We start from the raw sequence: 27,575 nt of genomic DNA, 5'->3' as shown, positions 1-27,575 counted from the left end.
ATCTGGCATTAAGAGAAGCAAAATGAAAGATTAAGTACATATTGGCTAAATTGAAAATGATGTAGACATCTTTTTTATTGGAAGGCTGTTAACAACCGTATATATTGACTTTAAAATCTTCTTAAGCACTGGGCAAGAGGTGAATATTCATTATTGTGTATCATAGAAATTACATTATTGACTGATGCATCTATATTGCCAGTTTGAGCATTCACCAAAAATTAGTTATTTTTACGAAGCATTTGAAAACTACATTGATGGAAAGGAGTCTTACCGCTAGTGGTGAATTTCACGCGTATCTTTCTTACGACCTATTACTAAGTAATTATAGACACAATGAGAGCAAGGTTAACGTACGCATATTGTCATCATATGAATTAATTTTTACTATGGACGATATTTTGTGTCTTCATATGATATGATTCGCTATAAGGTGGATTGGCGTCTTTTTATCTTGAAAACTTCGTTTTATCAGAACATATGCTCTCCGTTTCCACCTTACATTTAAGGCCTTATTTGGATATTTGATTCGGATGGACATATTTTCGGAGCCGGTGAGGGGTACATTTATTTTATTTATTATTTACGATTTAAAATAGTAGTAATTCAAAAATATACTTTAAATTTTATAGTCAAGGAAGAAATAGTTAAAATACTTAAAGTGCAAAAATCTAAAGTGAAGTGAAAGAAAGTAAAGGGAAAGTGAGGAATAGCGTAATAAAACAGTGCATTAAGACATCGATTTCGGGATATCTGAACTGGATAGGTTTGCTAGGTGACCAGTTTAATTAGAATATTTTATCTTATACGCGCACTCTAGCCAGTCGTTTTAATTGATTGTAACATAAGAAATAAAGCTAATGTTGAATTTTTACGGAAAATGCATTTCGAATCTCTTGACGACTCTTGATGAAACTGTTGTTTTAGTTCTTCATTTATCTTGTTGTCTAAAAATAGTACAAATTATAAAAAAAATACTTTTGATATTCAAATCCGATTAGTTGTTACTAAAAGTGAATGGAAATCATTTTATTTTTTAAGTAAATGGAAAAAAGTGTTCTTTCTGATGAATCAAAAAAGGAAAGACAATGGCAGGTTCCACAATTTGATAAATGCTGCGATCGGTTTCGAAAACATGGTATCATCATCAGGCACTTTTGATAGAATTGTTTCCACTTATTCAGTAGTCAAGAGGGAGGAGGGGAAGGTAGGGGAATGGCTGACAGCGTCATGGATCTGCCCATCATACCAACCAATCATTGCATAAGGAGGATTAATTTATCATCTATTTATATTGCCAACGAAAGGGTTAATATTTGAAGGCCTTGTATGTGTCCTTCAATTTCAAATGCGAAGTTGACCTTTTTTTCCCTTTCGTCTATTTGCAGGATGGCCGACGCCCGCCGTGTGGTGGTTCCGCAACGACCGCCTGGTGGACAACTCGTCGACGGTGATGTCTCCGGCGCCTCACTCGGCCACGGCGCCCGGCGCCACCGGCACCTCCCCCGGATCGCCCGGCGTCGCCCACGTCACCAACGAGCTCGTCATCCCGAGCCTCGGTCGCTCCGACCTGCACTCCCAACTCACGTGCCAAGCCGCCAACAACAACCGGAGCCTGCCCCTCGCCACCACAGTGCACGTTGACATGAACTGTGAGTGCCAATCCCCAAATAAATCGAGTTTTTATTTCCTTTCTCTTGGCCTCGTTTTTAACTTTAATCAGTATCTTGGAGTATTAACCTTTAACCAGTGACGTGCAATTCTCGTTACACTACCAGTGACGTGCGGTCTGGGAGACCGCAATAAAACAAGAATTCAGAAAACGTTGCAAATTAATTTTTATCGCTTAGTTTAATGTTTCTTTGACTTCTCAACTATTATAATGCATATATTTAATATTATGCATTCCCAATAGGAACCAACTTCTTTAATCAAAATTGTTACTTGAAAGAGGATCAAAAAACTGATATCAAGAAGTTGATCAAGAGTTGTTATTATTATGGTAGTTTTCGTAATTAAATACTTAATTATCCACGTAATGAAACTAAAAATGATTCCTTCGAAATATTGATCATTATTATTATTATTATTCTTGAAAAATCACTAGGAATTGTTTTTTAAAACTTTTTGATTATTTCCCATCAGCATTTCGTTTATTGGATTTCCAATTTAGTGACGTGTGGTCTCACAAACCACCACTGAAATTGTTTCAAAATTTCAGAAATAAATAATAATAATTGTTGAATTTTAAGGGTGCAATGTCCTTATTATACAAAAATATGACGCTCACGTGGATTACAGATATATTGAAATAGCAATTGGAAAATATTGATAATTTTACTAACACAACGGTCTCCAAGACCGCACGTCACCGGCTAATGGATAAGTCTTTCAATGATACTTTCATGCCTTTATGTATCAAAGTAATGTAATCCTATTCATTCATATCCTTGAAAAAACTATAAAAAATAAATAAAGCGAAACGTTGGCTAAAATTTTGGCATATAATTGTTGAAGTAGTACACTCTTAGGGTTGCAAAATCAAAAAAAAGGATTTATCACTCAATTAAAGCTTGAATGCCATTCGCATCAATGACAATAGAGTGTTCTGGATTCCACTAGGGAAAATGTATTATTAGGGCCTTCACTTACAGTCGTTATTATCTAATCTATGAAGCTCAATGCTATTCCTTGCGTGAGGAAGTAGTTTATGGTAAATATTGATAATTTTTATTTAATATGAATTTTTTCTTTGATGGATTTTACGTCGTAAAATTTTCTTCCTGTGATTAGTGTTGGCAGAATTGACACAATTGTACTATATTTCTGTTCTATCAATTCGAAGCATCCTTTTTAATTCTCCGAAGTTCGGCAAGGTCTTCTAATTATATGTTCAAATTATTCTTAAGCTGTTATTTCTTCGCAAAAAGTCCTATAAATAAAAAAATTCAACTTTTACAATTAATATGATTTTTTTTTTAAATTCGCACTGATGTGGTGGAAATTTAAGGTTAAACCCAGTAGTCCTGCTTACACTCAGTCATTGAAAAGTTGTGAAGAATATATCGAATATTTGACTAGATATTTGATGTACTGACTGTAAACTTACTAGGTGCTAATGGTTGTTTCAAACAATATCTGTGCATTGAGATATTCTGAAGTCAATATAAGCTTACCTCGCCACAAGCTGTAGGCATACGATTTGCATGCCCCAACCATGATCCTTTGAGTTCGAGCGGAATTTCCAAACGTTCTATCAACCATCAGGACAAGTTTCTTCCGCCAATACGATATCTTTTGATCTTGAGTAGCTTATAACTTTGCTGAGAAGTTTCAAAAGTGAAAGTTCAACCGGCGGAGATCATAGGAACTTTTTCGGGGTTCCGACGGATAAGGAATTTCGTGTAAAGATACTTCTTGGGGAAAAAATTGAATCGGAAATGTTTTCTTTTTAACGTGTTTGAAAAATGATACCATGCGTAACGTTGCATAAACCTTGCATCAAAACATTCCTGACTCTCTGTCATACAGGATTTAAAAACATTGTAATTTCTCTCTCACCTTCTGCTTTTAACTAGCCTTCCTCTATTTAATTAAGGCACTTCTATAACCGTATAGATATGTATTTCAAAGGAAAAATTAGTTTTTATTTGCTAAAAAGACGCGTAATTCGGTTTTATTGCTACAACAACGCATTTCCGTTTACGCATTAATGGATCTATAAAATTCATTACTTATTCACTATAAGTGCTTGAGAGACTTTGCTATTGTGTCATAATTATGCTGTTTTACATATTTGTATATTTTTACTTGGCCTTTTTATTATTACCTTATTTTTTCTGAGACACTTAAATAAGGAATTAATGGTAAAGCATTACATTCCAATAATAGTATTCTAGAAAGGATTTGGGAAATCAGCTAGTTTTAATTTGCAAAAGTCAAATTTTTTATCCATATATCTCTTAGATATAAAGTATGATTGAACATAATTATTTTGTTTCTTCATTGTTTCCAATTTATTAACCCGAAACTTTATACCAATGCCTTTTAAACTACGAGCCAGTTTATATATGCAGTATGTATAACTCAGGCTATTAAGAGCAAAACTAGAATAATTAGGAAGCGGAGAAGTTGAGGATCCATCCCCGATTCATTTCCATGGCGTATGGTTTTTCATCTGTTTTCAACACATTCCGTTAAAGAACGTTTTTGTTGTTACATGCAGTTCTTCATAGTTGTTGCTTATAACTGAGGTTTCTGCTATATTGTATTTTGAGTCTTTACTTCGTGTCAATGACTCGCAATAAAATTTTTCCAACTCTAAGTTGCACTTTAAGGGCACTGGAAAGGCGTCACTTGTGCTGATACCTATCAAAGCCCGAGTTCATTATCTTGTTTCGAGAGGAAACCTCATGTCTTCGAGTAGCTTGTTTAGTACGAGGGTGGGGTGGAAGTTGGGTGACATTTCGGAAGAAACAAGACACCGCCGCTTCCCTCCAGGGGGTTTTGCTAGAGTCTGCGGACATAAAAGTTTGCCTTTCCGGAAAATGCCTCTGTTTTCCTGATAATATGACTTGTACTCGAGGGAAGGGAAAGGTATCAATTTTCTCGTTGTCATTCCCTTGTTTTGTACATTAAGGACTTCAAGTTTGAGTTGAATGCTCTGAAATTTCAAAATAATACTTTAAAATCCTAATGGGTTTAGTGGGGTTGTACCTATGATCTCTGTGGAAACGCCCAAGAAGAGGCCTTCTTCTTAATGGTTTTTTATGACCCTAATAGTGTATTTATTTTCTATAACGTCAATGAAAAAAAATATGAGCTACTTTAACTTTGCACTGCCTCAAAGTTACGGCTAGGTTTTCATATTATATTTCATTCTCAAAGTTAAACTGGCTATAGAATATGGACTATCTTTTTGAAAATACGGGAAAGAAACTGGACCATGAAAAAGATATGATCAATAACTGCTATGGAAAAATGGAAAAGTATTTAACTGTTTCAAATACCCAAATTTAACTGCCGGTGCGACGTGGAAATACCTTGAGAAAGATACTGGAAAGAAAATGGAGAATGGATCACCTTTAGCATGCATAATTTTTCAAAGGTGGCATGTATTTTGAGAAAAATATCAGAAAAAAAAGTGATTGATCATTGGATTCCGCCTTTAAAGAAGGTATATTTATATTTCTCGTGAGAGAAACGATAATTTTATGAAGAATTTGAATCGTACGATAGAGTCTTGTACAAATTGAAAAAAAATGTTGTTATGATTGATGTGCTTGAATTTGTATTATGAAACTTATTTTGCTACAAATGTGTATATCCGAAATCAATACGAAGAATATTGTGAACTGCAATGACATGTGCCGGATTTGTTGGTCTTTTTAGGACAAAATTTCCATAACTTGCTTGAACAAACATTTCTGAATTTATTTTCTATCTGTTCTTCTTCGATGAATTCAAAGTAACTCGTTCAAGATTTATGTTTATTTATTCTCAATTATTTTATGCTAATTTAATTTTCAGTAACTACATTCTCCAATTAATTTTTAAAATTTTATTCAAATTCTACTGCATCTGTTTTAATTAATTATAACACCCTTTATTATTTTTATGCTTTTAATAATAACCAGATATTTACGGCTCGGTAAATACGTTATATTATGCGAAGCTTCCATTGCAGAAAATTGCTTTGTTGATCCTATTATCGCAACTTTATTTTAGCCTTGCAGCATGGGAATGTGCGTGAGTAAATAATTTCTCTTGGATTCAAATTCAACGCGCTCAGTCTGAGGAAAATCTCGGGAAAATCTTTCCAACAAACCCCCCCTTCCGTCTCTGAAAACTTAAACATCTTGCCAAAATATGGAAACTTCACCTCTGCTGGCTCCCGAGGCTGTGCGCGGTGAATAATTTTTAACTTCCTCAAATCCATCCCTCGTCTCCGGTATTTGAAGTTATTCGCTCGATTAAGCCACAGGAATTAAAACTTTTCAAATCTGGCTCCATGAGAACTTGAGCGCGGCAGGAAAATTCCGGCCATGGACCACTGATGAGGTCAGTTATCGCGGCGTTTCCGGGAACTTCGTCTGCGCTCGCGGAGCAATCCGTGTGGTTTTAGTTGATCAAACTTCTGACTCTAGCGCGTTTTTTCCCTCTCTCCCACCATTACCCTACTTCCATAGAACAAACCGTTCATCAAAGTCATACTTACTTGTCGTTTTCAGAGGTCCAACTAAGGTTAATGAAGTGAGCAATCAACAAGTTAATGACTTCTTAAAATTATTCGCCGGCAATAATTCTTGTTTCTGAACCGCGAGTTGTTTTTTTTTTCGACTGCACACTTTTGTCGGGCGTTAGTCTTTTTGCGTTCCTAACTTGGGGAAAGCAAATACCTGCCCCAGCTATGAATTACTCTCGAAACTTTTGGAAACTCTGTAATTTGACTTCATATATGGTTGAGTTTTAATCTCATTTTCATTGCAGTTTTTTTTGTGTACTTACTGCATTTTCGAAAGTTCAAATATATTATAAATAATCAAATTAGTATTTTAGCGTAAAAGTTATACCATTCCAATATTTTTTTAATTTTAAGTTAAATTGTTATTTATTAGTGATTGCATTTTTTTTCACTTTTTTGTCATGTTGACGATCTCAATCAGATATCCGAAGCTATAGAATGGAAATTTTTTTTCAGGTAAAGTTATCTTTTATCAGCGTTAAGTTTTTAAAAAATGTCGCCCTCTGTATTTTTGGAATAAGTTTTTGTGAGAAAAAAAATATAATTGTTAAGAGATTAGCCTTAAGCATTGTACACGAATAGTTCCCATTAATTATCCCCGTTGAGGAACTAGATTAAAAACTTTGAAATTTACCACGAGGCGAAGGTTGAGCAAGTTTGCATTGGAATGTCACGGATGGTGTACCATGTCTCTTATTCCACACCATTCTACGTGAGCCGCTACGGCAGTTGCACCCCTTTTCTGTGAAGAACTGCGATTTATTTCTATCGTTGATCATGACAAGTTAAAATAGATTTTTTTCTTAAATTATACTGTTAACTGAATAATTCTGTTTATTGAAACTTAAAGACGCCGTAACGAAAATTGCCAACGTGATGTAAAAAATTGTTTGTTATGCCTGAATTAAGGTAATATTACAATGGGAGAAATATTGGCAAGAAGGCAATAAAATTTTGCGACGGTATTTATATTGTTTCAGTTTATGTTTCTTTATCTTCTAAACTATTATAAACTTCATTATTTATGTATTACCAATATGAATTAATTTTTCGGTAAAAAAAGTAATTTAAAACAGGATACAAAAACTGATAACAAAAACACTTTAGTTATTATTATCGTTTTTAAGCGTAAATATCTCGCCATGATTCAAAATAAGGCCTTAAATGTCAAAGATAGATGGCTAACTAATAGGAAACAATTGAATTTATCGTGTTTATTCCTTTTTTGACGCATTCTGCATGTGTGACGTGAGGTCTCTCAGACCGCTAATCGAATTTTTTTTGTGAATTTACAGAATTAAATAATAAAAAAGTTTAATTTTAATAGTGTAACTTACTTTTTCTTAAAAAATTTGAAGCTTATGATGTATTTTAGATGTTTAAAAACGGTCTTTTTGAAAATATACTTAATTTAAAAAAACGCAGAGGTCTCTCAGAGCGCACGTCACCGGTTAAGTGTTAAATAGAACTGCAAGGCCGACAACTTCTTTAGGCCCTTTTCTTGCACCGCCATTGTGGCCGCGGGAGGGGATCAAAAGGTGCGGTGTGGCCTATCCTTTTTGGAACAGAGGACTGAGGGATGAAAATGACCGATCTTTGTTTCGGCGAAAAATTCCCTCCGCTTCGCATGCAGAGCGTGTTGAGAAAAAAATCGCGGATAGGGTGGGTCATTAGTTTTCCGAGTGGCCCCGCGGACAAAAGCGGGACAGGGTTAGGGGTCTCTCCCGTCTGCCGTAGGTGGAGGGGAGGGGGTGCACAATCTATTCCGGCGTAGCCATCCGACCCCATTGTTCTGGGAAAGAGGAAGAGAAAATTTTCCGGGCGACCTTCGAAAAGGCCCCTCTCGCCTAACTAAATCATCCGGACTCCCTGTTCGCAAACAGAGGGAGAGAAAGAGGAGGTCGGAGCAAAACCATTGCGTTCCGTCCATTTTTATCCAGGGAATACATTACTCATCCTCGCATACTTCGGAAGGGACTAATCCTCAGGACCTCCGGTAATAACTCCGGCTGGGATTATCCCCACCGAAGCTTTTCCCTCGCGGAAGCGGCGCGAAAACTCTATAGTGGCCACCCTGAAGCAAGAATCCTTAACTCTCAACGTAAGCGAAACCCTTTACCTTATTGCCATCCCCTTGCACCTCGACAGGATTCGAATAAAAATATAGGGTCTCTAGCAGTGGCTGTGGACCTTAATAATGAGAGTTTAATTCCTCTCACCTTTAACCAGTACGGTAAATTTTTAAAATTAATTTCTATCAATGCATCCTAATATTGCTGCTTCAATTCCATTCGTCCCGTATCTCTCGGGCTTCTTTAAAACAATATATAATTAATGTTCAAAGCAATAGCCATAATATCTCACCACAGGAACCCTCATTTTTTTTCAGATAGGATTTAGTATCTTGGTTAAGGCGAATGACATCAATGCTGTGGAAATACTATTTTTTTATATTTCGAACCCTCTATCGTATCTATTAGATATACAAGAGATACAACTGTTATTTCATACTCTTGGGACATCATCTACCGGGCTTTGACAGGACAGGATTTGAGGAAAAAACAGAAGCTCCAGATATTACTGAGGAATATAACTGTAGGAGTATAGTTAGTTTGACTCAAAGTCGAAGACGGTAACGTTATATTTTATATTTTCATTAAATTGTTCCTCTTCCACTCTATCTCTTAATGCCTTGTGTATTAGGGTTTAGTTAGGGTTTCTTTTGGATTGGATTAGGCTATTTAGATTCAAAGTAAGAACGCCATTCTGTCACCATAGCGATACCCTTTCCCTTAATTCCATTCTCGCAACTTGTAAGAACTAAAGTTAAGACACAGAAGCTCTTCCTTCAGCGGATGAATTTAATAGTTGATTCGCTTTCTTTTTTCACGTGAATGATGAAAAAGTTATATTTTATATTTACGTTAAATATTCTTGATTTACTCTTCCTATATCGATTAACAGCCAGAATCCAGTGACATTCGGTCTCCCATTTAGTAATTTTGCAAGAAATATAATTTCTTGCCATCGCAACACCCTTTAATGAAATTTTCGCACCTGGACAGGAATATAGAATTATGTTGAAAATACTATCTATTAATGGTTCTTTGCTTCGTAATATTCTTGTAGGTTAAGTAATTTCTGCAGTTATTATATCTTATTTGATGACATGATGATGAATAAAACGTAATTGTTTGTAAAGATTGACTTTCTAAAGTGCACTCCGTTAATTTAGCATTCCAAGACAATTTTAAAATGTTAAATGGCCTCAGATGCCGAATGTCACTGTTTACGTTTAATTCAAAAAGCTTCATTGATGACGTTAATCCACTTATAAATTCATCAAATCATCTTTATTGTTGCCTATGAGGAAGTTGATCGCTTTTTTTCTTTCTCTTTTAATGAAAACGTGAAAGAAGTCTCCACCGAAAGATGAATGTAGTAAAAAAATCTCGGTGGGGGGACCGAAGGGAAGCGACGGAAATATAAAGACAAATACGTTACTGCTTACATCCATGCTATTAGGCACAAAAAAGAGCCAGTCTTCTGAATGGGTCTCGTGAAAACGGTTGAGAATTGTAAGTGCTCATGCCCGGTGTAACAGAATGAAGTGCCCCTCCTTTTTATCTCAGAATGGCAAATATATATATTTATATATATTTTTAATGCTCTTCCGAAGGGAATTAAGAGACATCCTTCGCGAAAGATACTTTCAAAAGTTATTCTTCACTTTATGAAGTAAACTGCTTCATCTGAGGAGTGGTGATTCCCAAAATTTCCATTCAAAGCGTCTCCTTTTAATTTTTTCCATTAAGGCATTTTTTCTGCTCAAATTCTCATTTTGGAGTGCTTCTCGGAGGATTTTTCTGTTTCATTAATGATACTCGATGAAAATTTTGTACTCAAGATTACCTTCTTGCCTTATTGAGCCTATTCGAATAAAATACAATTTCTTGGCGTAAAAAATGATAATGTTGTGAAGCTTTTATTTACCAGTTATAGATTGGTTCTTAGAAATTTTGGTCGATGTAAGGACTATATTTGTTTACTCCTAAAGGAAGTCCTAGGTCCATGAATATCAAGCATGAGTACTCACGAAGAAACTGACTGCGAGTCGATCAAAAATCTTACATTTACACTAAATGGATTACCAAAGGATAGAATAAAAGTTATTTTAATTCTCAATCTCAAGTTAGCTTAATCAATTTAATTATAGGCGTAAACGAATCTTAATATTGTATCTTTATATTATCAAGTTAATTTATGGATTAAAATAAAAAAGCTGTCATAAGAGATTGGTGCTGTTTTGTAGATGTATTAAAATGTAATCAGAATTACTTACGGTTATGGGGTTCATTTTTTGAAATTGTCGTATCAAACGGTTTTTTCACATAATTTTTATTTTTCAATACGTTCGCCATTATTCGCTCAACAAGAGAGAAATCCGGCTTCGACATGGCCTACTCCTAATGAAAGGCTCTAATAGGACCACGGATTGACGTCCCATCCGACGGACGGCCAGCTGCACTTAAAGTGTATCCCTCATGAAGGCACTCAAGCAGGGAGCGGACAGCCCCCGAAAAATCTCTGTCACCCTTTAACTACTATCCTGCTATGAAATACTGAAACCGCACCATTATTTTATGATAACCCTGTATTTACCATTAAATTTTGCGGCTGAAAACTCGATTTTATTATTATTATTAAATTGTTACAAGTAGGCCATTGGCTTAGTGGTAACATGTACATATGATGCAAAAACAATAGAAAACATTAGAAGAAACCCTTGGTCCCTACTTCTTCAACAGCTTTTTAAAAATATGTAAAATTTTCGGGAAGGGCTCCTATAGTTTTGCTGGTAGGTCGTTCCAGTCCCATATGGTCCTATTCAAGAAGGAGATTTGCTTTGCATTTGTCCTTTGTGATACGGCACTTTATCTAGAACTGGTGATCATTTTTTCCTACAAAGCTGGGTTTTGAAATGTCCATCCCAAACTCTTTCCGTGGTTTTTCCCCACTCATTATTATAAACATGCCACATAGGTAGCCTGCCTCTTTTCCTCCTCTCTTGTAAACTCTCCCACCTCAGGACTCTTGAGCATTTCTGAAACACTTTCCGTTTTCTTATGCTTTCCCAACACATACCTGGCAGCTTTTCTCTGCACCTTCTCCAATTTCTTCACCTGTCCTTTAAAATGTCGGTCCCAGACAAGAGATGCGTACTCTAATGTTGGTCGCACTAGGGTTGTATAGGCCATTTCTTTGGTGGCCCTGGTGCTTCCTCTGAAGTTTCTCATCACCCAGTGCAGTACTTAAAAAGTTTGACACCATTATGAAGTTGTGTGAGATTAGAAGGCACTTAAGTTCCCATTACGACCAGAAACAGTCATCAGGAATCAAGCACGTATTCTTTTAAGCAAGTTGTAACACTGAAACGGTGTTCGCATTTCAATGGCTCTCAGTTCCCGCATCTCTCTTTAAACCATAATTGGATTCTCACTCCGAAAAATTCGCCCAAGTTTCGGAGTTTGTCGGCCCCGAGTCTGATGCGATGATCCATCTTTCTTGCGTTCCCCGATTGCTCGCATTCCGCGGCTTCGGTAGAGTTTCAATGGATCGGAATGCTGGTGGCGGAGAAAACGAGGAATTAATGAACGGAAGGCCACAGAATGTGGGAGTTCGACAGTGATTTGGTCTGCGCCCACCAACGGAATAGCAGCTGTGTGAGTGTGGAGGCGGATACGATCTTCCTTATGCCCTGTGAGGAGTCGTTTTTTTTTCTACCTTCCCTTGTCTACAGCTGAGCACGTAGTTTCACGTCCCTAATTACATCAATGCAATCGGAAGGAGATGCCTAGACAGGGTAATCGTCTATGGACTCATTCAAATTGTTAGACGTACTGGTTTCTTTTCATTTGTAAGACGACGCGATTGCAATCTGAACTAAGTCATCCGTATTAGTACCAGAGTCTCTTCGTTGAAAAATTGCATTTTAATCTCCGAATAACCTTTCGGGCACGGTTTTTTACACCGTATTTCTACTCTATTCCTGTAATGTTCCTTCATATTCCTTTCAACGTTGATATTATGTCAGTAAGCTCACGATGAAATGGTAATTTATCTCTCTTTAAAATATGAGAAATTGAACTCGTTAATCCATTGCTTTGTTTCACCATCTCAGTTGGACAAAAATCCCATTATTGCGGCTGAAAATTCAAGCAGTAGTGTATTTCAATACGTATTATATGTATTTGTTTATATTATTATGTGATTATATTTAAGTCATTTGGAAGTCTTCTCCTCAATTCAAGGTACTACTGTTTCACCATCCGAATTATAATGTATATCAAGTTATGCTTCTATCAATTTAGTGTTTGGCGATCATGAAACTCCCCCATAGCAACCATGTAAATAATAACAGAGAAAACAGAATTTTATATGAATTTCATTCTCAAATCGTCTCTTTGTTCTCATTCTAGTCCTGCCACGAAACTTACAGGCACAGAAACAAAGGCAAAGAGGAGAAACCATTGCAGCCAATACAAATTTTCCCCAGCCAAGGAGTTATGATTCTGTGAGGTCTTTCAGTGCACCATTGCAGTCGAATTCTGAATCGTGGACCCATTCCACTTATTTTGTCCTCCATTATTTTGAATTTGAAGATGAAATCATCTGATTATCAAAGTCCCAATTCATCTGTCCCTTGAGAAAATTGAATTTTTACCATTAAATCATCCTTTAAATTCACCAGAGATTATTGATACCTTTGTCCTATAATTCCTCAAATTCTTCCTACAAGATTCTTTCAAAAGTATCATTCCTGCTGCGCCCTTTCCCTTTTGAATGAACTATTTTTTTAACTCGAATACTTTATTCATATTCAAGTTTCACTATCCGATTAGCACAAAAGAAATCATTCATTTTTCTTGAAATTCATGCGGTATTGTAGTTTAAGGCAACGTATTTGCTTCTATTTTTTCCGACCGATGTTCAACTGGTAAATCGCTCCGGTTTCTTTGCATATCATTTTCGGTATGAATTTAACGGCATCGTTTCCATTCAAATGAGCGTAACTGTTTCTATTCTCTGCTAAATTTAATTCTAATTATGGAATAATATTTTGAATCCATCGCATTTAACTTATTCCAAGCTTGCTTACCCCTTTAATTTTTCTACTATAATGTTTCAATAAGTTTGTGCGTTGAGTTGTCCTTATGTGCGCGATAAGTGCTTCTTATCATCTTAATTAACGCATTATAAACCAATGTTGTTTCTTAGCAGCATCAAAAATGTATATATTATATGCTCTGTTTAGGAAATATCTGAACAACGCATTATTTTGTGGCGTTAATTGTAATGTCGATGTATTCAGCTGCCACGATAATTATGATTGATTGCAAAATTTTCAAGTTTTCATAAGACAAAATCTTGAAATTTGAAGTCTCCCAAAGGTAGCTCTGGGTTAGAAAGGGTTAACTAAAGCTAAGAAACTTTGGAAAAAATACCTTGACTAAGAAAAAGATGTTATGTATCCTAATTTTCTTCTATAATGTTTAAAACGGTAGTGTATTAAATTATGATTTATCAAGAAAGCATTAGCCCAAGGCTCATTCCCATTATTTTTTAGCGTAGTTGTATAATAAGCTGATTTTTTATACTTTTTATCCTTTTATTCCAATGGTAATCATTCCATCAGCATGGGAATAGCTATTATGTGCATTAAGGTGAACTTTAATATGCACTGTAAAATTCATCAGTTAAAATGGAAATTCGTCCTTACCCTATTGATTAATCACGTGATAAAATCATTAAATAGCCTTATCTTCCTCGGTATAGCTTTTAAATTCCCGGTTATATGATGGCATTACGAGGGCATAATTTTGGAAGACAAGTGGTTCCTGGCCGCTTTCAGACGCCAACAAGCTTTGCGTTAATTTTTTCCGCACTGTGCAATGCACATCCATTTCTTCAGTGGTAATCCGCCACAGTTTTTATCGACATTGAAAGTAGCCTTTGAAAGACTCGACTCCTAAAATTTTATATTGACTAGTCGCGGTCTTGATTACGCCTTTTCCTTCGGGCTGCATGCTTACGGAAGCCATGAATATGTCTTTCTATATAATAATCTTTGGCAAACTTTGAGAAATCGTTTACGCATATACTTCTAAGTCAAGAATGCTGTGTTTGTGTTGTGGTGATAGCTCATCCGTTTCTTCGCTATGCTGTCCCGTGTAATTTTATCCGATATATTCCAAATTTAGATGCTCCTGGCTGATTAATCCGGTGACTCAAAATTCGATCCATGAAATGCGAAAGGTCTCATCCGTCTTCGCCCGAGCAAAGAAGAAGCGCGTAAATATTTAAGGTCGCCCCTCGATCCATTACGGCCGATCGGGCGTTGTTTGGCCGTGATGAATCGGACTAAGCCATCGGGAGGATCCGGGTTTGAGGACGCAGAGGGAGAAGAGCGCCTTTCGCCTCGAATGGAGAGAGGAGAGGAGAAGGACGGTGGCTGAGGATTAAGGGTCCGTGGGAGACAGATTGAGGGGTAAGGGTTTGAGTTTTGCAACGACCCTTATCGCTTCCCGTCCCATTAATTAACTCGGCAAGGGGGACACGGTGCGGAAGCAATCAAGATGTGGTCTAAGGGGTCTGCCAGTTACCCCAATCGGAACTTCCCCCTCCCCCCACCCTCCCTCCACGTCTCTCCTATGAATGATTTCAGCCTCGACTGCCCATCTCCCATGAGACGCGGCTGATATTGCCTTCAAGGTTGGACGATGAAAAGAAGTGCGTCTCAGGACATAGGTTTACTTCTCAAGGAGCGAAACTGACTTCGAGCTGAAAAGTTTGGGGGATGGCTCAGCATAATAGCTGTGCTTCCTTTAAGTTGTTATTGTACGTGAAAAAAATTTCAATTAGGAATTAGTAATTGTTCAGCTTGCGGTACTTTTAATAAATTTGTGGAAAATGTCTTTTCACGTTGCTCAACAACTTGATAAATAGTTGTTGCTCTCCGAGTTACTCTGGCGAGATAGTTAAGATAGTTCAGTCAAATTTCAAATGTTTGTCTTTTATGCTCTGGAGATAAAAGAGTGTAACAGGGCTCCCTCCCACTCACCCTTTAAAACCTGAATACCGTGAATAAGCCGTGAATTTGGCCCACCGTGAAATAGCCTGGAAAAAGCCGTGAATTTCGTTAAAGCCTTAAAAATGTCTCAATCTTGATTTTACGATCGCAGAACTAAGATTGACAGATTAAAAGAAAAATGGATATTTCTATCATATTTCAAGGTACGTCACGCGCAGAAATGACCACGGATTTATCTGGACACGTATTTTTGAAGCGCAATCATTGGTCCGTGTGCCCTGATGACACATTGACCTTAAGCCTGTACCAAAGCCGGAAGACTGGTAACCAAAGTGTTCATTAACACTTGCGAAAATTCAGACACTTCTTAACATCCCTGGCACCCTTGTCCCTCTATTTTCCCACGCACAACCTTTAGCCGGAGCTGAATTTTGCAAACGATATGTGACGTCAAGAGAAGTGGCGCAGCGAGGGGGTTTTGGGGGATAAACCCCCCCCCCCCAGGGTTCAGAGAAATTAGTAAGTTTAATCCATTTTACTTGATAGGATTGATATTACTAATAAGATAGTGTAAGGATGAATGAAGTATCCCTCAGAAAGCCGTAAAACTGACAATTTTGAACCACTTATCTTTAAAATTACCCAAATTATTAATCCCTCAACGCCGTCATGCGTACCCAGTACGCTTCCTGACCTACTGTATATAATATTTTTTCTCCGCCAAATATTGTATTTTAAAATCAAAACTAATTGCTCTATCTTTTGAAGATATGTTTTTATTCTCCAATAAAATATTTAAAGCGACTTTATGCCTTCAGGATTTTCATAAATATTTCGATGAAATTCCGTTTTAAACCAGCGCTTTGACGAATTCGGTCCAAAAACTCAATGCCTTCCTTCAACTCTGCGATCATGAAAACTTATAAATACCCCCAGCCTTAATTCCTAGCTGCTCCCCTGGTCAAGAGAGATAGCACTTTCATTGTTACTTTTGCATTCACAGAGTCTGTCGCGTTTGTTAATTTTTTAGTTTAAGTGCGGCCGATGATTGTTGCGTGGTCAATATTTCTGCCTAAAATAGTTTATCTAAAAATCTTGAATTTGAAGAAATTTAGACCGTGAAAACCTGGTAAAAAACCGTGAATTTTATAATTTAGATTGTGTGGGAACCCTGTGTATTTAAAATGCGCAGCGTTGCCCGTTATCAATGCTATTTTTGTGTGGAGTACGTAATTAACATAGTGAATATGAAGTAATGCTAAGTGTCTTGAAATTTTTATTAATGGCGATAAATGGTTTCATTTTTGGAGACACTACAATCTCGAGAAAATTTTCCGTAGTTTAATCGATACTAGTATATTAATTACTCCGAAGCTATTTGGTATTTTAACATCTCCGCTTTGCTTATTTAACCTTTCATAATGTATCGATCTGTATTGGCGCATTTTCTAGCCGCTAAAAAAATTTCATTGCAGTGATGATCTGGAAGAAGAATTTTTTTCCATATTGTTTATTTTTGGAGACAGCTATTATGTATGCGCAATTGATACATTTTGGTTTAGTTAAAAGTCAAGAGCTCGGCATGCAGATAATCTGCATCGCGATATTCAGTAAAACCGTAATGATGTACCTATACTACTGGCTCATCAACGTAAGGTTCAATTTACCAGGTGGTCATTATGACGTGAAAGTTAGAAAACATGAACGTGATGTTTAGCATATGCGTTTATAGATTGTAGTTTTGGCTTAAACAAGTTTGGGGTTGTCTTAATCCCGTCAGTGTTATCTTTATCTCCTGTTAATCATCAGCTTATGTCTCCAATTTCCTCCACTCTTCTACTCCTCCTAGGAACGATTTCAGCCTTTTCGGCCTAAAAAGAAGGTTTAATTTGAATGTCAGTCATAGGTGTTAGTGGCGAGCCTGTTTTTGGGCGTTCATTAAGCATGGGCTTTCCACAGGTTGCGCTGAAAAAAAAATGTGGCACGATTTTCTCGGGAAGCTAAACTTTTGGCAAATGCCTGTGGCAAGAATTCGTTTGGAGAGGAAAGGTCAGCTACTCATCTGTTTTCGCTGTTCCTGCGCTCCGCCCTGCGTTTGGTGGGAATTAATCCGCGGATAACACGCGTTTCCAATCTGCTCGAATCAGCACGGCGAGGACGAAAGCGATTTAGACCCAATTCCGAACGGATATCTATCTGCCTGAGATTATAGAAAGAATTTGTCTGCAAATGGCCGATTAAAAACTGCGCTTACAGCATTTTTATACCTTTCCATTTCGCTTTCCAATTCTGATCGAAGTGGCTTTCGCTTTCTCCGCATTTAATTATATTTCGCGTATATTTATTTGTTTCGAAGGTTTCCATAATCGGTTTCCATAGGGCGCACTCATGTATTTGAAGTCCATTTTGTGCCCGCGCGAGGTTTTTCTGTGAACGATTAGATAATATTGGAATTGCACTTGTTTTTTTGGTAGGAAAATGAATAACATAAATGTCTTGCTATGTATTGCGCTAAACATTTATAAAATCGTTTGCGTTCATAGTTCTTCCTCTAATGCGCTTGGATAAATTTTATGATGGTTGGATTCTTATCTCGTGCTTCAAAGAAAACTAGTTTTGTTTTTCCTTTTCCATTGTTTCACATCACTAGTAGCACGTAAAAAATTTAAAAAAATGTAATCCACTTTTAGAGGAATATCCCATGAGATACAACCCAAATGGAACTATATCTTTTGCATACCTGCCCCTTCATGACTGAGATTTAGGGGCTTTGCTGTCATTCCTGTGAATTTTCAACGCAGTCACAACTCACAGCCTTCGTTAAATTCGTGTTGAATAGAATGGCAAATTACCTTTTGCATCGGGCAAGAGGTCTCTCTGTGTACGATATGACGCCTATTTTTTCTTACTAATCCGATTTGTCTGTATATTTGAATGCAAGGGGAATATTGGCTTAGTTTAAGTTTTTTTCGAAATTAATGATAGTTATAAAGCCTTAGTTTTAACTTTAGTGCCAAGAAGGATTTTTAGCAAAATTAGCCCAAAAATATGGGCGAAATAGTTTGAATTTCGTATCACCTGAGTTCATGTTGGAAAGATACGAGTTCATTAATCCTTTGTTCGAATACGTTATTTCTTCATTGTACCTGTGCGGTTTAAAATTCCAGTGAGTGATACTGAATACCTAACTGATTTTTTTGCCGTTATCTAAGAGACAGTTAAATACAAAGGATCAGACTGCAAGGGATGATTTGGACATTTAGAGGATAAAGAGCATGAGAAGAACTAGGTTAGGGAAGAACAAAATCAAGCATTGTGTGATTAAATGACCACTGTCTAAGGAAAAAGTCACTATATTAAAGTATTCACTGAAAATCGTTAACTTACTTAAATTGGACCATACTTGTTTTGAATGATTTCTTTGCGAAATTATGGAGCCCTTCTCAAAACATATAGGTATATTTTTCATAAACTTTAGAGGAAGTAGCCGGGTATTATGCGTCTTTCATAATATTTTGATTACATGTTTTCTGTTACCTAAAAGCAATGTGTCCTCATGTAACAATCTTATTATTATTAAAAAAACGTTGCTTTTTTTAGTGGGGTCAAATGTAGTTGAATAAGTAACTGTCAATGTTTTTTCCTGCATACTGCACAGTGCACAGTGCTTAATTTTTCTATAGTTTCAATCCATGCCTTTGTTCGTGTTCAATTTGGAAACGATAACCGTTCGCTCGATTACTGCTGAAAGAATTTCTTTGATTACGAATCGGCCAATTAATCTCTCTGTGTTCACAGTAATTAACAGAGGAGGTTAAAAAAACGTTATTCTTTAAGCTAATCATGTGGGGTACTATCTTGTTGTACGTGCTGTGAAGGCTAGCGCACTGAAAACATTTTTCAACTACCCATGAAATTCATAATTTATTCTGTTCAGATTATGTGTTCTATCCCTCCCAAACCATAAACATGTCCCAGCGATGAGTTACTCCCACCTTTGCTATCAGTGTTCATCAGGGAAGGGAAACATCTATGACTCGCACACCGCTTGAATATCAATTCTGATTGTGAAACGAAGCGCAGTCGTTCCATATCCAGATGCAAGCTCCCAATAATGATGAGTCCCAAATCCACTCCCGTTTAAATTTGCTTGCGATCATCGTTGCGAAACGCGTCGCTCTTGTTGATTCGCTTCTCATTTGTTTTTTCCCCCCGAACCCGTACCTTCCTTTCCTCATTTCAAACACCATCGTTGGAGATGTCGTATCCACAGCGAGTTCAGGATTTTTTGCGTGGGCTCCTCGAGTCCTCATAAGCACCCCTCCACTTATATCTGTCTCTCATACTAATCTTTAAGAAGCAAGTGTCCTGATGAATGTAAAATAAAAAATAACCGAAGAATTTATAAGTCATATATTGGTCCTATTCCTAAACTGTTTTTTTTTTTTAGAAATAACGTATTCATTTTATACTAGTATTTTTTTAGCGTCCATGGCCTATCCTGCGGCCCATGGAGATTATGCATGGTTACCATGGCACCCATCGTCGCGTCGGCATGCCTATAATGGCATTCAAGTTCCTTCCTCGCTTCTCTGTCAGCACAGCATGATTTATTTTTTCACAGTTTTACCCATATTCCTTACCTTTACTTAAATTGTAGACGAGAAACATTCGCTCCGTCCCTTTTGAAAGAATACCTTTCGGATAGCGAATTTTCCTATTAATGGATTCCCGATTTTTATACTTCACATGGATTTTTAGGACACTCCATGAAACAAGTGACTTAGTTCTCAGTCGCGCGCACGGCTCCAAACTTATTTATACCGAGGATGAAGTTTGCCTTGAAAAAATATTTGGCTTGGCTTAATTGTTTTTCAAGGCGTACTTCTTCTGTAAGCCATTATATAAGCTTATAGGTGAAGCTTGTCAAGGTGCATGTAAACTTGATTAGAAAAATTAAATCTTTATTCATCAAGGTTATAATGTGGAAAACATTCATGGCATGCCTACTATGAAGACTAGGGTGATAAATGTTTTGTTTAGCCACGTCCGTCTGTGGTGGCATAGAGTTCTTAAGAAATAGACTATTTTAATAAAGTATTCCGTATGGCTGTGTAATTGGAGTGACCTTTAAACTATGGAAAGCATACATTTTTAATGCTTAAAGTTAATGGCTATTAATGTGATAATTACGTCATTCTAAGATTTTTATTGCAGTTTACATAATTAAGAAGGTACGTATTGATGTATTTATTTTATTTAATGTAAGAAAAAAAAAAATACTAACAATTAGCTTAGGATTTTAATTGTTTGCCCTGCGTTACCTTGCATCCATCGTAACTAGGTTACCGCGCCTGCTCCTTTCAGTATGATGAGCTAAGTTTTCAAAGTTTTCCGACAAAAATGAATTGACATTTTTTTCTGCTATAGCAACCAATGAAGCCACCTAATGCAGTGTGTCGGTACACGAATTTTTCCTCGAGTTTCGAGTGAATTTGCGCAGAAACAGAGGGAGCTTTCTTAAGACCCCTTGTTACTATCTCGCAACCCCGGAGACGACGGAGTAAAACTTTGGGAGGAGAAGCCCTCACTTTTATAAATGGTTCCATCAGAAACTCTACCTAGTGGCAAAGGTATTTCTTGTTCTTTTTTTTTTATTCGCGAAATCCAGCCGCCTTAGCTCGCTGCGATATTGCCTCGGCGCCGGGCTTCCTCCGCCCCACATCGCCTGTCTTTGGACTTTCCCTTACTTGCGCAGTCTCTGTGTTTCCATTTTCCGTATGGGAAAGTTCCTTCTCGTCTCCAAAGCGATCTCGTCAAACGGAGCCTGTTCTGTATAAAAGTAACATTTTCCTCAACCTTTGACATGGAAATGGTATGTCCAGACGGTACTATATGACTCGTATACTTACATGTGCTTACAGCAAGGCCTCCAGCTCTGTTTAACCCGGAGCTGCTTCTGAGAGAAACATTATTTCAAGAATTCTCATTTTAAAAAATTGAAATTTTTCTACTCGCTCATAATTATTGTGGTAGCTACATATTTCACCATTAAATTTTAATGCACAAAAGAACACTTAGCTTAAATATTTCCTGAATATAGGTGAAAATGTATACTTTTTTGATGTTCTTTGAAGCAGCATTGGGTTATAATCGGTTTACGACTCCATTGATAGACTCATAATCACTTGCTAATAGATCCAGAATGCCTCACACCCGGAGATGTCACATAGCTTATATTTATGTATAATTTTCACTACGAAGAGAATAAGACCAATTGATTTCGGATACCTCAAAGAACGCTTGTTTATCACCGGGTTTCCGTCCTCACGTTTTCCTTCCGTACGATTTCCTTCCTGGCTGATTTTATTATCGTCGTCGCAAATAACTTGAGTCGCCCCTCACCCGCCTGAATGACCAATCAAACACGCGAATGCTGTTAAATAAAAGCGGTTAATAAAGAGGGCAAAGGAGCATAAACATATGAAGCCAGCAGAAACCTGTCTATTTATGCTTCTGTCATAGCTATATTGCGCGTTTATTGAGTGTTTCGTGAACGTACACATTAAGTAATTTGTGAACTTTGCTCTTATCCGAAGTCTCCGATTCATTGAAATGGTTTAAATTCCATCAACATAATAGACTGTCAAATTTGAAATGCTGTTTCCGCGGTGTTTCTCCACATACGTAACGGCTTTCAGGAGTTCCTCCGCGTAGCCTTGTCTAAAGGTGACGACAGTCTCTTCTGCCATCATGTTGGCGTTTACAGGTCACAAGTGACCTTCTTAAAGGTTAAACGGCCCTAAAGCCGTCACCAACAATGGACTATCATTATCTTTTGCAAGAAATGTTTTCATATCTCTAGGCTACCCACTCAAATTACTTAAAATGTCGAGTTTTCGTAGGCATATTAATCGTTAGAGCATGGGTGTTTCTGCTTCACCCGAGGCACAGCATTTGTTGGATCTCTGGCTCACCTGCCAACGGTGTGAGGTAGTGCTAATGACCTCTCCGGGAATTTCGATGCCTTACGTAAGAGCCCCGCAGTTTCCATTTTCAGTCTGGGAATGTTTCTTATTCCCTTCTCCTCAAGCTCAGCCTGCAGTCGCTACGAAATAAAGCCACGTAACGTTTACCTTCCTCGAATGCCAAGTCTCCTTTGTCGGAACCGCCACTACTCCTCTCCGCTGCTGCCACCTATCGTGCCGCTCCTCGAACTCTCTCATTAGACGCCTGGCGGTGGCGATTGGAAAGAATGGAAAAAAAATTCTTCCCGCCTTCTTAAAGAAATTTCTCTCTGCCTACCATCTGCAGCTATGCGAAACTCAGAAATCCCTCTGTTGTATGGCTACAGTGTGTACCAAGTTGAGTCAAATGAACCTCGAAGATGGAAGTATATTTTTTTGCTTCATTTTACCAAGTGCACCTTTGGTGCCCGCCTTCAACTTAGACGTCCAACCCTGAGAAAACACTTCTTGTTTCAGCGTCTTTGTAACTTTGCTGACTTTCGCGACCTCTACCGAAGCGTGCGTTTGCAATTCTCCGTGTGTAAGCAGTGCTTGAGTGCCGCAGGAGGCGGTAGTTTATTCAGGGTATGATATTGCAATCATATGCTTACATTCCTGAATTTTTTTCTCTTCTCGAGGAAAATTTCTCGTTTGCAAAAAGCCGTGGTCTTGAAGAGTCCCGCATTAACGTTTGAAAACAAGAGAATTTTCAGTGCATGAAATTTCCAAAGTTTTTTCAAAACGCCGCGTACTGACCCAAATATCCTCATCTTGTCGTTTTATGCCTTTGCTGCAAGCTTAAGGCGGTGGCTCTGCCAAAAGTTAACCTTTTTAGGTCTTAGCGTATGCATTTCTATTCGTTTTTGAGATAAAGGATTTCTGCTTTTTCAACTCGGAAATACATCTTACCTCGACACGTTATTATGTTTCCTGATATTTGTCCTCGTAAGCAGTCGTAGGCATCATAAAAAACTTTTAAATCTTGGTAAACTTTTACCATTACTAAGTTCTATGACCAGACTAATTTAATCTTCAGTTTCTATGAAGGAAGGTTGACTTATCAAAGAGAGTGGTCATTGAGTCATTATGGTCAAATAAGTTTATGTAAACTTTTTTAATTTATGATAAATATATGACATGGTGCATTTATTCTGAATAATTACTCTTTATACAATTTCAAACATTCCTCTTAACTTTTAGAAAACTCTAACTTAGCTACGTATCTTATTTTTCTATTTCCTGAGATATAATCCACCACGTACGATGCCTAGAGTTCAATGAGAATCATCGGATGTGATATAAGATAGTATTTTCTGAATTGCATGCATTTTTATGTAGATATTTTTTATCTTTGAGAAAATCAAAGGTCAGATTTACACCGCCAACTTTTGCAGGCGGTGTTTTCAAACAATGAGGTGAGAATTTTATGAGGGAATCCTGGGAAACGCGTTCGAAGCTTAAATTTTATCCTTTTTTTATTTCACCGCTGCATGTTTTTTAGAAATATCTGCTCGACTTTCGAACAAGATATATTCATTTGCCGGCCCATCTTGAGTTTTTGTGGAGCACGGCACCTATGCATGAGCAAGAACTGGTCTGTGGCATAGGTAGATGTTATCTGGAGATGATTAAGGTATACAAAGATCCCGTCCCCACCTCTGGATTTGCGAAGGAAAAGTTCCACGTTACGCAGTTCTTTTGTTTGAGTAGCCGCGAGTTGGGAGCACGGGACGGTTAGATTGCTGAGCGCCGTCGCTATTCTTTCCCTTCATCCTAGATATGCATGCTATCCGCTGGGATTCTAGGCTTACCCCTGAAGCCGTTTGCACGAGAGCTTAGACCGCAGCCGCACGCGCCAGTCAGGATAGACACCACTATCCTTTTAATTAAATCTGGGTGGTGCACTTAATTTGTTGGTTGGTTGAATGGCGAGGCGACTCAGTGCTTCGAGTCATTCGTGTCTTTGAGGCACGGGTAGTATTGAGATCAGTGTTTGGAGTTGAGGTAGGTTTGGAGAAGAGCTTTACTTCCGTGTTAGCTTATAGTGTCAACCATAGGTGCCATTAAGTGCCGCATTTGGTCCCGTCAACAAACGATTGTGGAAGGATGTGAGAACCCAATCGCTTCTTTTGAATGTCTAGTACTTACTCTCTGTTGATCAACTTATTAGCCTTAATGCTTTCCAAAACATTGCCCAAGTCAATACGATGATGTATTGTTGTTGACCCAGTTTATCTTTATCTTGGTTTCAAACCGGTCTCTATAGAATCAGTAAATATTTTATTATTTTTACCTCTTTTCCACGACCTCTTTTGAGGATAGTTATATACAACTCTTATTGCGGTCACGAGCATTTATAATGTGACACATGCCTCGAGCTCAATTTTCAGTTGTCCTCTTCATAATGCTAAGTTCAGTTTTTAAAATGTCTTAGGTGTCGCATATTTCAGTCAAAATTGCCCTCTTCTTCACTTAAGTATTTTTAAATGCATTAATTTTTAATCTCCTACAAAACATTCTCACTAATAATCAAGAAACTCGAGTCAATAATGAAGACGGCAATATTTAATTTAGTTAATGGGGTCATATAGGATGATTGAGACTGAGACTAGGATGATTGAGACTTTTTTAACGCAGGTCTAACGCCAATGGACAATTTGTACAAAATCCACTAAATATAATCCATTACCAGTCAAAGAATTAAAAACATTTTGTGTAGTGGATTTAGGTTTTATTAAAGCTAAGGTCCAAATTATATTTCCAATGATCTTTCTTTTATATAACCATAAGCGTGCATTTTGCGAGTAAACCTCGAAGTTCCCGATGACACTGGGAGTAAAATCCCCTCGCCAGAACTAGAATTATTGTCATAGAGTTCCTGCCACAAGTAAACAATTTGCGTCCTCTTTTCACCGTGGAAAGGTGGCAGTAATGAGCGTTTTTATGAGAAAATTTACGCTGTAAATCGGAATCATCCGGAACTCAGCCTCAAGCGACAATTAAATTCCTTTTATGCTTAAGACCTCGTATATAGCCGTAGGCGTCTCTTTATTATTCCCCACTGATATTCCCGCGTGACGATATAGTTGACTTCCGACATTTGCTCTTCGGGTGTATTCACAACCTTTGACCTTTTGAAGTAGATGCGACAGCTCCTCGTCGGAGATGATGGAGCTGAGTTGTTCTAACGCCCGACCGTAATTGCTTTGCTTCCCAACTCCTCTATCACTTCCTTTGAGGAGTCGCCGCTTCTCACCTCATGTTGTTCCTTGACGTATATTCCCTCCTCAAGGCTATCGGCGTCTTTCGGTTCCAATTTAGAATCAATTTCTCATTAATATTTCCACGAATATTTTATAAATTAGCTTTAAATAATGAATTTCTTTGATGAAATATCTACCACCAAATAGATGAGAATATTTCTTTAGACCTTTAGCTGCATATTAATAATGATTATGACAATTAATAGCGTAATACTCTAGTCGTATGAAGATATTTATTTGGTGTATGAATTATTCTTTTTTCCTGAATTGCATATTCATGTTAAATACCGATTTTTCTAAATAGGTAGTTTAGAAAATTTAAGTTCTGACGCAGTATGTAGTTTTGATAGGTTTTCACCTCGCGTGAGGTAATTTTTAGCCATAACTGCTCAAGTTGTAACTTTAATCGGTTAATTCCGGAAAAGAACCCTAATTTCGTCTCAAAATTGTATGTTTAATATCTTTAGTATTATAGTAATAATTCAGTATTTAGTATTATAGTAAAGTATAATATTTTCATTATATTTTTTGAAATTTTACGCTTGAGTCTCGTTGGAGGCAGTAGTGCTGTTTATGATATCACAGGCTCAGCTAATGTGTGTAATTTTTTATTGTTTTCTTGAGAGTTGAAACCTAAATATCTAAGATAAATTGCAAAAGTTAGGAAATATTTGCAATTCATCTGAAGCATTATCTTAGGTTAACCGTGTATGTATCTGCTATGGAGATGTAATGGAGATTCCTCTGTTATGCTGACAGAAGTTGTTGTTGACTAGTGATACAGTTATTATTCACTCGAATGAATTCATAGCACATGTTACAAACACAACTATTAATGATATAATCGTACATCCTCGATTCGGAATTTAGGCTGGAGCGAATTGCTTTTAATAAAATTTATATTACTGCTATAAGCGTTCACTTCCTTGAAATGGATGCTTTTCATCGAAGTTGAATGGTTAAATATTTTCTTCTTCATCTCAGACTCTTGGACTTGCTTTTAATTTTTAAGTGTGACCAAAGATATATCTTATTGTTGCTCTCCATTTTCATTCATTTATGACTTGAGCAACATTTATGGATTAGAATAAAAGGCGTATGTTATTGGACCAGATTAATAATATCCTACCCTTTAATATGAGATGGTACGGAAGGATGAATTTTCTAGAATCGGAGGACGTCAATTATTTTTCCAAGTCTGTAAATTGGAAACGTGCACAGTCAAGATATTCTGACCCAATGGATAATTTCTGAGGCACCCGTTTTTCCTGGTTATGGAACCTTCTGCTTTTCCTTTCACTTATCAAACAACGAATCAAATGTTTGAAACGAAATGAAAGACACCTCGTCTCAAATATTCGTGCTGGTACCCTTTGAGCCTTCCAACGTGGCCTTACGTATTCTCTTTCAGTGCTCAAGAATGCTGACAGGTCCATTGGAATATGGAAAAGGAATCTCTCGTCATTGAGTCCAAGAGGAATGAACTTAACAGTGAGGGCCCTTGATATTTCTTTGATGTTCCGTTTTCGGATTATCTCTTTGGAACGCAATACCTCGCTCCACGTCCGGGGTTTTATTGTTAGTGATCCGCGGGTGTTGTGCAATCTAGCATATTCATTGCTTTCGTTGTTTATCTTGTGCAGGAGAATGCGAAAGAGATGATGTAATTGGGATCCCTTGAAATTAGTATCAACTTTGACGGAAGAAGGGAGGTAGTTTTCACAACCAATCAGTCGCTTAGCTGAAAAAGATAGTGTAAAGTAAGAAAGAAGAAGAAAGAAGCGGTTCTAAGCTATGATAACGATATTCTTGATATTAAAGTATTATAAATACACTTTCACAGGTTTTCAGGCTTGAAATGTGACACCCAAAACATTTTATACATTGAAAAAGTAAAATGCTATCGAAGAATTATAATTAATGAACGAGTCAAGAACTTTATCACCCCAAAGGATTTTCTTTTCATGTTA

General features: G+C 37.2%; 1 protein-coding gene across 1 annotated transcript in view; it reads left to right on the top strand.

Annotated features, from left to right (window-relative positions):
- Positions 1-1,135: 1,135 nt before the first annotated feature.
- Positions 1,136-27,575, top strand: part of LOC124167664 (hemicentin-1) — a 450,985-nt gene continuing 424,545 nt past the window's right edge. Inside the window, exons 1-2 of the mRNA XM_046545648.1 lie at positions 1,136-1,151; positions 1,389-1,652. Coding sequence (XP_046401604.1) covers positions 1,136-1,151; positions 1,389-1,652 — 280 coding nt within the window. The remainder of the gene's footprint in view (positions 1,152-1,388; positions 1,653-27,575) is intronic.

The sequence above is a fragment of the Ischnura elegans genome, chromosome 11, assembly GCF_921293095.1.
Source record: "Ischnura elegans chromosome 11, ioIscEleg1.1, whole genome shotgun sequence".
NCBI classification, from domain to species: Eukaryota; Metazoa; Arthropoda; class Insecta; order Odonata; family Coenagrionidae; genus Ischnura; species Ischnura elegans.
This window is presented reverse-complemented; position numbering and strand designations above follow the sequence as displayed.